This window comes from Hydra vulgaris, chromosome 14 (genome assembly GCF_038396675.1).
Source record: "Hydra vulgaris chromosome 14, alternate assembly HydraT2T_AEP".
NCBI classification, from domain to species: Eukaryota; Metazoa; Cnidaria; class Hydrozoa; order Anthoathecata; family Hydridae; genus Hydra; species Hydra vulgaris.
Genome location: NC_088933.1, coordinates 17,277,944 through 17,292,437, shown reverse-complemented (window position 1 = coordinate 17,292,437; position 14,494 = coordinate 17,277,944). Strand labels below are relative to the sequence as shown.

The 14,494-nt window shown below is 30.1% G+C and overlaps 1 protein-coding gene across 1 annotated transcript; it reads right to left on the bottom strand.

The window, feature by feature from the left end:
* Window positions 1-1,625: 1,625 nt before the first annotated feature.
* On the bottom strand, window positions 1,626-2,231 carry LOC136090951 (uncharacterized). The gene has a single exon (XM_065817928.1). It carries the CDS (start codon window positions 2,229-2,231, stop codon window positions 1,626-1,628), a length of 606 nt encoding a protein of 201 aa, XP_065674000.1.
* Window positions 2,232-14,494: the final 12,263 nt, after the last annotated feature.

Sequence of the window (14,494 nt, the reverse complement as noted above, 5' to 3'; positions counted from 1 at the left end):
TACCTCATCTTTTAGTGAATACAACATGGGGTGTTCCACAAGGATTCATGGTTCTTGGTTCACTCATTTTTATAATATATATAAGTATTCATAAATCATCAAAGTTAACAAATTTTTTTTATCTCATAAAAGTATTAATATACTTTTTACTTATATGACAAATTAATTAAAAAAAGTTTTGATTTAAAATAAAAATTTTATCTTATAGTATAAAAAAAAATAACTATTTTAAACCAAAAGTTTTTAAAATTTATTTGTCATATTAGTAAAAAGTATATTAATACTAAAAAGTATATAAATACTAAAAAATAGGTATATATTTATATACTAAATATCAGTGGTGTCATGCAGAAAATAAAAGTGCCGGAACGGTCGAATAACACACACACACACACACACACACACACACACACACACACACACACACACACACACACACACACACACACACGCACACATATATACATATATATTACCGGAGCGGCGTTCCGGACCGTTCCGGCTCTAAGACATCACTGCTAAATATAGTTAGTACTTCTAAGTATATTATTTATATACTAAATAGTGCTACAAAATTATTCTGTGGAGCTAAATTTTTACAAACATTTCATTTTCAACTCATTTAAAAACGTAATACAAACCATATCTATACTTTTTATTGGATCAATTAACGCAAATTGTGGTTGGCTCCGTTGCAAATTCAATGCAGTTGCGTCAAGTACTGCAAAACATGTTTTGCGCAACGGTACTGGCTGCTTGGGTAGTTTGGATTTATGCTTCCTACACTGTTAAAAATTTCCGTTAAAAAACGGAAAAATATTCTGTTACTTGCACGGAAAGTATTCGTATATCCATATATGGATGTACGGATGCACTATGATGAGCAGCCGTGGCGCAGTGGTTAGAGTTCTGGCTCAGAACCCAGAGGTCCGAGGTTCGACGCCAGCTCTAGCCCAACAGGCGACATTGGTACGGAAGGAGGCGTGAACTTCCTGTTAAATGTTCTCCCGCGGTGCTCTGTGATAAGACCGTAAGGACTTCTGGGAGCACCTAAATAACTACCAAAAAAAAACTATGTACGGAAAATTTCCGTATATGCGGCTAAATTTTCAAATAAGGAAATTTCCGTTGTACAGGGTGGGCCAAAGAAGACCTACTAATGTTAAATGTGGATAACTTTTGCAATAATTATTTATTTTGGTTAATTTTTTTTATACATTAAATATATTTCAAAAAAATTATGTGTGAAATATGATCAGTACATACATCAGAGAAATGTCATACATACATCAGAGAAATGATCAGTAAATACATCAGAGAAATGTCTACCATTTTTCTCGATACAGAGATTGGCTCTTTTTAACGCGTTTTCCATTACACAACAAAATGTTTCTGTTTGAAGGCTCAGTATTTCGTCTCGAATATTTTACTTCAACTGTCTAATAGTCTCTGGTTTATTACACTTTGCCTTTTAAATATCCCCATAAAAAATAGTCGGGCGCAGTTACATCTGGCGAACGAGGTTGCCAAGGGAAATCTGATTTTTTTGAAATCAAACATTCGCCAAAAATTTCACGCAGCAGGTCCATAGTTTGTCTAGCAGTATGCGGAGTTGCTTCATCTTTTTAAAACCACAAATTAGGATTCTGCTCCGCCATTGGCCGCAAAAAGTTTTCAATCATTGTTCTGTAAGAAGCTCCTGAAATCGATTCCGGCGTTCCATCCTCATTTTCGAAGAAATATGGACTGATAACTCTAGTGGCCATAACACCGCACCAAACTGTACATTTAGATGGGTGTAATTGATGCTGGTGTGTTGCTCTTGGATTTTCAGAGCCCCAAAATCTACAGTTTTGTTTGTTGACATAACCATTTAAATGGAAATATGCTTTATCCGACATCAAAACATTATTTAAAAAATAAATTTGTGTGGCTAATTGTGTAAAACGAATAGTGTATAGTAGTCGTTGTTGGTGATCTTGCGGTAGTAGTGTTTCCACAATTTGAATTTTGTATGAGTACATCTTAAGGTCCAACTTTAAAATTCTATGCAATGTCGTTCTGGAAATGCCCAATTGGCTGGAACGATAGCAAGTTGAGACAGATGGATCATGTGCAACACTCTGCCACACAGTTTCCATGTTATCTTCAGTGCGAAAATTTTGATGGGCACCTCGTCCAGGACGGTCGGCCACTGAACCCAGATCCTCAAAACAACCAACCAAACTCATAATCATGAAGGCTGCGGGAGCTGTTCTGGAATTAAAATGTTACCGATATTTACGCTGCGTCAAAACAATTGATCGTCGACAACATTGATGGTTGACAAAAATAGAAAAATTGACGGTTGACAAGAATAGAAAAACTCGATAATTTTAACGCGCTGTTTTGCACTGCATCTTCAAGAATTCAATTATAACCTAAAAAAAGAGAAAAATAAATATGTTAAAAAATAAAAATGTTATTTCGATTTTACGATAGTAGGTCTTCTTTGGCCCACCCTGTATTAATAAATGCAGTTATATATAAAATGTTAAACTGCCATAAGTGATGATTTTTCAAACTCATTTTTGGGTACACATTTAGCTTCAAAAAAAAAATAGAAATATTTACAAAAGTTGACAATTGAATCTTCTTTGATTATTTACTGAAAAATTTGTAATGCTTTTATCAAAAGTTGGATTTTGCTATTGATATAATATTTATAATATAACTTTTTAAAAAATATAATAATATTATTTTATATATATATTATTATTATATATATATATATATATTAGGTATGCTACGTGAAATTTTTTAATTGATCAAATATTAGATTGTTATATATTCTTGGAAAGAGCTTTTTTACAGTATTTTAAAAGTAAATCAAAATCAAATGATTTGACAAAAAGTTATAACGTTTTAAATATGAATTTTTGATATATTGGTATTTGATTTGTTGAAGAAACTGTGGTCAAAAAAATACTTTTCTTAACTAAAATTAATATAAATTTGTCAATTATTTTTTAAACGCCTATAACTTGAGTGTGCTACAAATTTATGTTGGTTTCTAGCCACCGGGCGTATCCGGGAGGTTAGAGGGGGTACCGAACCAACACCTACACCGCAAATAAATGCAAATTTTATTTTCCAAAAAAGTTTTTTCTTTGGTAAAATAGTTAATTTTCATATTATTTTTTAGAAGTAGTTGTTATTTGCTTCCAGACCACTGCCAAATATGAGACTTAGGGTGGGTGTAAGGGTGTAAGTGGGCGTAAGGGTGTTAACACACCCTGAAATGAAAAAATCTTTTCGAAGAAATTTTTTTTCTCTATTAAAATAAATAAATTTAGTATCAAATACAAAAACTTTATTTTACAATGTGTGTATTGCTAGTAGTAACTAGCAATACACACATTGATTCAGTGAAATAAGGTGTGCCACCACGTCCCTCCAACCTAAAAAAAGAATCAAATTTTTATATGTAATTTAGAAAAATATTTAAATTGCTATTATATAAAACAAAACAAAATAACATTAAAAAAATTACAAGATGCATCAGAGGATCCGTTCTTTCTGTAAAAAGAGCGTTTAAATTCCCCCCTCCCAACCTAAAAATAGTATTTTTAAATTAAATTATTTTGAACTAAACCAATGATTAATTTTTGTCTTGGCTTTTAGTTAACAATTAAAATTTTAAATTCCATCAATGAAACAAAATAATAATTCTTTTTAACGATAGACACGACGAGAGCGTAAGCCAGACCCGTTTATCAAAAAAATTGCAAGTCACACCACTTGCTGTAATTTTATTGCAAGTCACACCACTTGCTGTACTTTTTTGCAAGTCACACCACTTGCAATACCTTTTTTGCAAGTCAAACCACTTGCTGTACTTTTTTTGCAAGTCACACCACTTGCAGTAATTAATTTACACATATATTGATAATAACTTTTATACATATATTTATAATACTTAAATCACATAAGTAACGTTATTACTAATTGTTACATATTGATTTAAAGAAAATGTTGTGACACTTGGGCTTATCCCAAACAACAAGTTTGGTTTCTACTATCACATAAATAACATTAAACCACATAATAAAATAGCGGAAAATTAAAATTTAAGTACCAAAAATGCTGCACAAAATGTTGTTAGACAAGCAATTGTTGTTCAGTGGACAAAGAGATTTTTAATGCAATTGCAGGCTTTTTCTGATGATTTTACATCACCATATAAAAATATTTTTGTTGTGTGAGTTGATAATAGAATGGCATACAGGAGTAGCTTATCTTAATTGTGTTTCTGTTAAATATTTTGTGTAGTTTGTGGTTTTTAGTCAAATGGTTGTCAATTAGGGTTAAAAAGCCTTTGACCAATTTTGGTTGTAACATTTTGACTAAATGGAGGATTGTACCAGATTATGTTTCGTTTGTGGTTATTTTTCAGAACGTTTTTTATGCTTGGTTTATGTCAACTTATAAATGTATTTTTTTAATTTAATTTAAAAACTTTATTTTTTGTTGATGGTTACAATAGTTTTAACAAGAATAAACTAATTAAAATCAACACATTTAACAATTATAGACAATACACACTCACATGAAAATCGTTAAAAATAACATTAAAAATATTCAAATTCAAATTCAAATTACAACCGTTTCATTACAGAAAAATGAGTAAATATTGTATTATAATGTCAGGATAAATAAAAATAGTAATTAAAAACGACAGATTTTACAATAACAATTTTTTGCATACCAATTTTTAATATGTTTTTTGAACACCTCAGAACTTTTAGAGGACATGGTCTTGTTATCTAGAGTGTTCCATAACGAGATGGCTTTAAATATAGTACAACATGTATCCTTATATTTGGAGCCATTTGAAGGTAGAATCATTTTTTTGCTACAACGAAGTTTAAACGGATACGATGTTTTTACTATAACCTCTACGAAAACCACACAAAAGTTTGTCAAATTTTGGCTCCATAAATAACAAAATCTGTTCATAAACGATCATTTCAAAAACTTTGGAGAGAGCGGGTAGGATACTTATAGGGCGATAGTTAGCCTTATCTGTTGGGTCATTTTTTTTAAGACACGGTATAACATCCGCCATTTTTAGAAATGATGGAAATGTTCCATCTAGGATGCTATTATTGATACAATCTGTAAGACTATCCCTAAAGTATATTAAATAAGATTTTAACATAAAAGTTGGTATTTCACCACTTGTTTTTTTTTTCATTTATAGACCCTATAATTTTTGTAATATCATTAGGTGTAATACAATGAAACTTGAAATTATGTGCATTCATTTTGAATTTATTTTTAATGTTTCTTATACTAGGATGCTCGACATATTTTTTTATAGCTGACTCAACTGGGTCTGAAGTGCAAGGAGAAAAAGACCATTTAATATGGTCGGCCATACTTGATGGCAATGCAACATTTATGAAACATTTATTAAAAATATTAGTCAACAAAGAACTGTCTGAGATAATGTTGCTATTTTCAGTCAAAGTGATACGCTCGTTAGAATTTGTAGATTTGTCCGAAAAGAAAGGCTTAGTTAGCTTCCAGAGAGATGTATTTAAAGTCGAAAGTGTATTGATTTGCTCAAAGTACTTCTTCTTATTTTTTCGGTTAAGCTTAACCACCAAATTCCTTTGTTTTTTGTACATTAGAGCTGAAAAATCTGATTTATCAACTAAAAATTTTTTATATAATGAAGAGCGGAGCATAACTGCTTTTCGTAAGTCTTTAGTTATAAAAGGTTTATTGTTACCTCCTAGGATTTTTGATTTAAGAGGGGCATGAATATTAGGCAAATTGCTGAATATCTCATTAAAAGTACTAATATCATAACAAGATTTTAAGTTGAAACGGAGTATTTTGGCAAAAATCTCACTTGAGAAATTTTTGAACGATCTATAAATAAGTTTTTTAGGTGGTAACTTACAAAAAGTGGATCTTAGCATGGTGTATATTAAATGGTGATGATCACTCACACCCGTACCAAAGGTATTTGAATGTTGGAAGCTCAGCTTTCTGTTAGTAAGGATAAGGTCTATATAGGAAGGGTTATTAACCGATTTAAAACAAGTCGGTTGTTAAATTAAATTAATACATTGATAAAGTTGAAGGAATTCCTTCTTTTTTTTTTCTGAAGGTTGTATATTAAAGTCTCCTATTAGAATAAAATCAAGATATGATTGCAAATAAAAGTCAAGCACTCCTTTAAGGTGATTGAAGAAATAGTCACAGTTCTGATTAGGGGGTTTATAAGCGGCTATTATGAGCAGCTATTATGAGCATTATTTCCGCATTCTTAATTTAATTTTAAAAGTGATAATTTGAATGTCTCTGGGGAAATCTTTTTTAGCTAATCTTTTAGAAATGATATTTTCATTTATGTATACAAGAAGACCTCCACTATGTTGAGAGATATCAAGCCGATAAGGCGTTTTATAACCTGGATATAAAAATTGATTTATTGGAAAGGAGTCATCTAACTTGGTTTCACCTAATATCAACAGTTTTATTTATATAGGTAACAATATCTGAAAATTTATTACGAATTGAATTAATATTTAAAAATGCTAAACTGATATTTTTGGGATATTTGGCCCTTAGATTATCCAAATCAGAATTTAGACTAATTTCTTCAATAGTACTTGGTAAGGTAGATTGGTGATAAGAATCTATAGGGGAATGTCTATCAAATAGACTTTAGATATGCAATAAAGTTCATGGCAAGTCTACCTGATCCCCGTGTGTTTAGGTGAAGACCACGTAGCCCAAGGTGTTCATTAGACAAATTAGAGTTATCAATAATATTAAATTTAGAAAGTTTTAATTTTTCGGCTAAGTGTAGCGACGTTAATTGAGCTTTAGCATTATCGAAACGACGAATTGGTGTAGATAAAATTATTGAACATGAAGGGTTAGATTTTGAAATGAAGGAAACAAGATCTTTTAATTTTGCCAAAGCAGATTCAGACGAATCATTTGTACAATTATTTGTTCCAACATGCAGGATAATATTTGAAGGTTCTTTTTTTAAAAGTGGAACTAGGTTATAATGCATGTCTTCAATGGTAGCACCACTAAATACTCTTACTTTTACTTTTCCAAGCTTATGCATTTTTTTTTTCGTTAATCCCCATCAAAATAGAGTCTCCACATATTAGCGTCGTTCCTACTGGCCATTTATATTCATCTGTTTGATTATTACGAGGATTGATTATTTTAGTGACATTGTTTACTTTTTTTATTTGATTTTTTGTATTTTTTGCATTTCCAACCGCTTTTGTACTAAGGGATCTTGAAGTCGAAACAACACCATTTGATGAAAGATTTTTATACTTTAAAAAGTCTGACTGATAATTTTTTCTGACTGAGACGAATTGATTTGTTACATTTTCAAAATTATTTATTGAATTACGCATAGTTTTATTATTGTTTGAGTTTGAGGATACAGCTAGTTCAGGAATATTATATTTTTTAAAATTTTAATATTTAATGTTTAATTGACGGCGAACATCTGCTAAGTCATTATTTAAACGGTCTTTAATCTCTTTACTTTTACTATCAATAATTTTAATACTACATGCTTGTTGCCGGAAGGCATTAATGGTTTCAGCTTTTGGTGAATTAATTGAGTTTTGGTTTAATGGGCTATTAAAATCAAAATCGTTTAAAAAGTTTAAGTTTTAAGTTGATTTTAAATCAGTCACGGTTGATTTGACTTCTAGCTTATCGATTAAAACGGCAATAATTTTCCTGAATTCCAATAACTCCTCTTTTAGAAATAAATTTTCATCTTTTAAAATTGAAATACTAATTTCACTGCTTTTTAAGTTTTTTAATTCGTAATTCAAAATTTTAATTTCAGATTCTAAGGTTTTAACTTTTTTGTGATTAATTATACAAAGATCAGGTTCTAATTTTGTTTCAGGAACTATAAGTACTTTATACGACTCCTTACCATTTTTTATTGAGCAACTTAAAAGGTTTTTTGATACAAGTAAATTAAGAAACTCACTTACATGTAATTTTTCAAGCCGATTTTCAAAATGTTTCAATACTTCTTCGTAAATACTTTCCGTATCTGCTCTTTTTTTTCTTTTATGGATGTTGTTTATGGTACTCATAAAGATTTTTGAGTGTTCATAAAGGTGTGTCTATTTATTAAAAATAACTTCACTTGATGAGTTGGCGGACAACCTTAGCTCGATTTTTTTTGAAAGATTATTTATTATGCTAGGCGGATGGTTAGAATCAGCATGTACATAACCTAGGTTATTTTCAAGCTTGTAATATGGTTGAAATGAATTTTGAGTAAGATTAAAAGTTAAATCAAGGTAGTTAACAATTTTAAGATTGCAATTGAGAAAGATGTTGAGATTGTTACGTTTGAAAACTTGAACGACTTTTTTATTTGTTCCATTCGATGGCTATTTTTGTTCTTAAAAACACCCGTCATCTCGATATAAACCAAAATCATTTTTGTTGTAAAACAGCGAAAGTTGATCTAAAAGGAAAATCCCAACTAGTTTGCAAACTTCCGCGCCATCATAGGCTCCCATGGTAACATCAAACAATTATGTTTTTTTCTTAATCCATGATATGCCACCGCACAGTGGGCCAGAATGCACTTTTACTGGACAAAATTCATAACTAATTTAATATTAGAGCTATATTCACTAAAATTAGTATGAGTACTAATATGATGTCTGCGCTTTTTATGAAGGTAATATTTTTTTATTTCGTTGCTATGGATACCTTTATTTTGCTTAGCAACAACCTACTTTTGTTATCTGCAGATATTTTATAAGTGCTATATTCACTAAATTTGGCATGAGTACCAATATGAGATCACACTTCTTACAAAAGTAATAATTTTTGAAATTTAGTTGTTATGGATACTTATATTGCTTAGTTACCGGATACTTTCCTTAGTTACAAAGTGGTAAATTGATATTTGAATATCTTATCGGATTTTTGACCCACCTATATTGAATAAAAATTGAGTATTTAGGTAAATAATGTTTTAGGAATAATAAAAGCAAAAAATAGTGCAAGAAAACGTTATCAATTTTAAATTACATCAAAAAATTATAAAACAATATTATCGTTTGAAGATTGTTTAAGTAATTGTAAAACATCTGAAGGAAATGCTTTATGATTTGTTTGGTGTGATGTTGATTTACGCAATGATGAAATAACAGGATCACTGGAAACTAGGAGTCTATTGATAAGATCAGTATTTGTTGCTTTTCTGGATGTTTTTCGGCTGAAATTTTCGCGATAAGATTTAAAGTCTTTATTTCTAGCCTCTTGAGCTACCTCTGACATAAGTCCGATGGGTAATGTAAGGCTTTTAATTATGTCATGTCCATGTATCAATACTTTGTGAACTGATTGAGCCATGTAATACCATGGATAAAGGGACACATATAGTCTAAAAGTGTCAAAACAATAATCTTTGAACTTTAAGCAGTCTATTTCATATCCTGAAGAGAGCGTTACCAAGATAATGTAAAATCTGAATATAAGGTTTTGGTCAATACCCAGAATTCAAGCTGTTTGTTCATATGCTGCAAAAGCACGCCTTGAGGTATTGCCATCATTACTTGTTCCAGAACCACCACTTTTAGGGAAATCAAAAACAAGTCCCATTTTGTTCATAAAATCAGTCTGAATCTTTTGTTTAGCTACAGATGCCTTTTCTTTGTGTTCTTTAGATCTTGCTTGCCACTTTCTTGTTTCTTTTTTATATGCAATGTGCAATAACATCTCAAAAAATCGAATCCATGCATGAAGACTGGAAAGACCATATTTGAACTCTCTGTTAGTATAATCTATATTAAGGATATCAAGACTATTCATATTTTTTGGAGAGACACCACACACTGAACAGCATTGGTATGAGTTATTTTTTTCATATAATATTGTTTGAACCTTCCCATCAATCATTGTAAGTTCAATAATACAATTCACTTCAATAGAAGATCCGCAAACCTCTAATAAAATCATACCCAAGTTTTCTATCTCACTTTTAATGTACTGATCTTCTTCAATCACAGATTCCTTGGATTCCATTTTGTATGCAAATCTTATGGGTCTACAATAGGCTGTGGAGGACGACTTTTGATTTCTCCAAATAGGCACCTTTTTGTTGCTGTTGTTAAATCCAGTCAAATCCAATGGGACAAGACAAGTAATAAATAATGATTCTTCACGCTTTAAATCTCTGTTAATGTCGGGTTCTGATAAAACTTGTTTATAAATGCTTTGGCCAGTAGCACCATCAAAACCAGCCTTACACGTTAGTGTCATTGTTTTTATTGCTTTGTCGTTCAATATCAAGTGCCTAAGCACAGGTTCCTGAACTGCACAGATTCTTTGCAAAGTATGAGTCATTAAATCTTTTAAAGGAACTGAAGCTGAATAGTCCTCCACTGTTATGTTTGCAGGATAACATTTCAATTTTGCATCTCTGACATCATTGTAAGCGGGGTAGATGTTATATTCTTTCTCCAAGGCTCCGCTTCTAATCAATTGATAGGAAGCTTTTGTCAGACTTGCATCAATTATTAAAGCCAGTGCTTCGTCTGCTGAATATTTAGTTGCTTTATCTGTATTTGATATATTTAAAACATTCTTGGCAGCAATAACAACAGATTCATCTCTAAATTTTTTATTAGCAGCAAAAAATAATTCATTGGATGAATGAGATTCAATTAAACAAGATAGACGCCGTTTTTTAGTTTTATTAGAACTATTATCAAATGCAACTGGTTTTCGACCACGTCTACTTGCAGTTGGTTGATTGTCTTTTTTTCTGACAATTAAATATTCATTAAGCCAGTTCACAAACTTCTTTTCAAAATTTTTCACAGTATAGTTTGCAGATTTTCACTTTTTTTTATACAAGTAAACAAAGCGTTGAACAGCATGTCTAAAATCAACGTCTTTAAAATCAGCAAATTTTGGCTGAATAAATTTTAATATATCTTCAGTAATATTTTGTTTTGAAATACTAAGATTGTTTTTTTGGAGAAAATTATGAATGTCTAAGTTTAACAAAACCATATCTAAATAATTATTGTAACAAGTATTTTGTATTTAAAAGTAAAATGTTATAATATATATGCCGCCTGGACTACTAATACTTGTTAGTAATTAAGTTACTACAGGTGTTAGTAATTAAAATTAAAAGTAATTAAATTAATGTCAGTGTTAGTAATTAAATTACTAACAACTACCGAAAATATGTTGTTGCTATGTTATGCAAAGTAAGGTATCCATAGTAACCAAAAAAAGTTAACCTCATAAGAATTCTGAATCTCATTTTAATACATACCCCCAATATTGTGTATTTAGCGCAAGTAAAATACTGTTAAAACAACGTTAATGTAAAAATGTTGTTGCTATGCAAAATTTAGTACCATAGCAACCAAGTTAAAACATACATAAAATCTGAACGGGGATTTAAGAGGACGAGCAATCAATTAAAACTCGATTGAAGCATCATATAGCTCAAATAAATATAAGACAACACATGGCAAATTATGGTAATTATTAGTTATTGTGCGGCAAAAAATAAGTTTCTTAAGAAATTTTTTTTTTTAATCTGTGATTTTCAAAGTATAACTGAGATAACATGCTATGACAAATTTATTTCACACATTGGTTTTTCTTATCTCTAAATACTCTAGAATAACATGTACTAATTTTTTGTTTCAAAAACGTAGATGTAATTGAAATATAACACAACGTTGATGTCACCGTTAATTATTTATTTATAATTTTTTTAATTTTTTATTTTATCTCAATATTCAAATGGCTAGAGTCCTGGTAACTAAGGGATTTAATATAAATAAATTATCAATAGATTTCTCCTAATATATGTAGATACTAAAATTAAATAGGTTTTCAAGATTAGACAACTAAAATTTTTCCCATTTTGTCCACCTACTGGCCCACTGTGCACCGGTAAAAATGAAAGATTTTCTTGCATGACGTATAATGGATTTGCTTTGCTCGTCTATAATTATATGTTGCTCGGCGAAGGCAATTGCGTTATTTAGCATGTTTTCATCAATTGACGGATAAAAATCATTTATGTCGATTACTAAAAAATTTACAAAGGTGTTTATCATCAATTTTTCAGAACCAATTTATCACATTCTGCGTAATTTTCCATTGGTTGAAACAGAGCCTGATTCTTAATTCCGAGTTGATATTGAATAAAATAAATCTGGACAATCTTCCTACCTCATTCTTTGCATGATTTAAAAGACGCACAGTAGGGTTGGTTATGAAGTTGGCTTTGTGATCTTTTAAAGTTATAAAACAATCGGCAGTTCCGTTTATCTCGATTCTATTAAAAATATCGTGATTTGTCAAAGTTTGCTTACTTTCTTTATTTACTACGTCCCACAGTGGGCCATGGTGTGCCAAAAGTCAAAATTATTTTTATTCAATTTTTGTATACAAAACTACTATTCAATGAACGTAACATATTGATTTACATAAAAACATAAGGATTGTTAATCAAAAAATGCGCTTTCACTAAAATTTTTTTAATTTTAAGTTGTCACCCTTAATAATATTATAGGCTGTCAAGCGCTTTTCTTAAAAAGTTTAGAAAAATATTTTTTTTATATGTTTTGCCATTTAATGTTAAGTAATCTATATTACTACGAATTTGAATTGTAGTTTTAATACATATATCGGCTATCAATTGGCATTTCTATTTATCTTCTTTAACGTTTTTGACTCATTTTATGATCAATCAAAGATAGTGTGTTTAATGGTTGAAATAACTGCGTTTTTTTTTGCTAATATTATTCTTATACTTTTTCGGCCATATTTGGCCACGATTTTTATAGCTGATATTCACTGAAAAAAATATATTTAATGAGTTAAAAACAGCTTTGGTTGCAGATACTTGCAGATGTAGACTATGTAACTAAAACATTACACATGATTTTATACCGTGACAACTGTCAATGAAACATTTTTTTTAATATTAATATATGTCATTGATTATACAAAAACCCTATATAAATAAGTTGCTTAGATATTGTTAGTAAATTAATCGCCAACTATATTTAACTTATATTATATTAGATTATGCAAAATATATACACTCTAAATTAAAAAGTGTAAAACTACACCGTTTTGGTGTTAATATAGCCTCAAACGGTGTTTATTGAAAAAAATTTAAGCTAAAGTTGTAAATTTACACTGTTTTGGTGTAATTATACACTTTAAAGGTGTATTTTTATTAAAACGGTGTAAAATAACACCTTCTTCATTAACTACACCGTTTCAAAAAGGTGTAAAATTTAAATAATGTAACATTTTTTTATTTTTACACCGTTTTAATAGAACTGTGTAAAACGGTGTAAAATGGTGTAAAGCTGTTTTACACCGTTTTTCAAAATTATAATCTCAGTTTTACACCGTTTTATTAAAAGGTGTAAAACGGTGTAAAAGTAGAAAAACTTTATAAAATTGAATTAAAAGGTTTAAAATTACACCGTTTTGGTGTTAATATAACCTCAAACGGTGTTTATTGAAATTGATTTAAGTAAAAGGTGTAATTTTACAACGTTTTAGTGTAATTATACACTCTGGAGGTTTATTTTTATTAAAACGGTGTAAAATAACACCTTTTTTAAATCTCTACACCGTTTTAAACTGTGTAAAATTTGAAATATGTGCCATAATTTTTAAAGTGGGGAGAGGGGGGTGCCGAGAGAAATACCGCGTTTAGGCTCTTTCGTTTTCAAAAAATGCTGATTTATTTTGGGTAGTTTGTTTTTTTTATAAATGTTCGGTGATTTTATTATTTACGCCTTTCAAGTTTTAGCTTAATACTATGGGACAGGCAGGGTCGTTCCTTAAGGTGCCGCTTCAAATTTTTTTTGAAGCTTTTATACCTGACTATTACTTGAGAAAGGGAGCGCTGCAACTAAGTTTGCCTCGGTCGCCGCCGACCTGGCAATAAAATGGATAAAGGCGCCCCTGGGGACAGGAAGTAAATTGCTATTAGTGGAAACTAATGTGAAAACTTCGGTTTTTAGCCATTTATTGAATAATTTAATGCTGTAAACAAGGAGAATTTTTAATTTACAATAAAAAACCGTTTCAACTGTATTTATGACGCTGCACGTCGCCTTTTATGCATTTTAGTGGTAGTTTTATTTTGTTTGATACTTTGATTGAAAAAAGATTTAATAAGAAATAATAAATTATATAAGAAAAACTTAAACTTTACTTTTTAAAAGTATATAATAGTAATAGTTGATACTAAGCAGAAAACACAAATAATTGAAGTTTAAAAACGTAAATTTCAGTTTTTAAAAAATGCATCTCTCACTGTGACAAGAGAGAGAGGGGGGAGGGAATTGGAAAATTTTGCCAATTTTGCGGATTTTTTTGCCAATTTTTGACATCAGCGGTATTTTTGCCAATTTTTGCCTTCAGT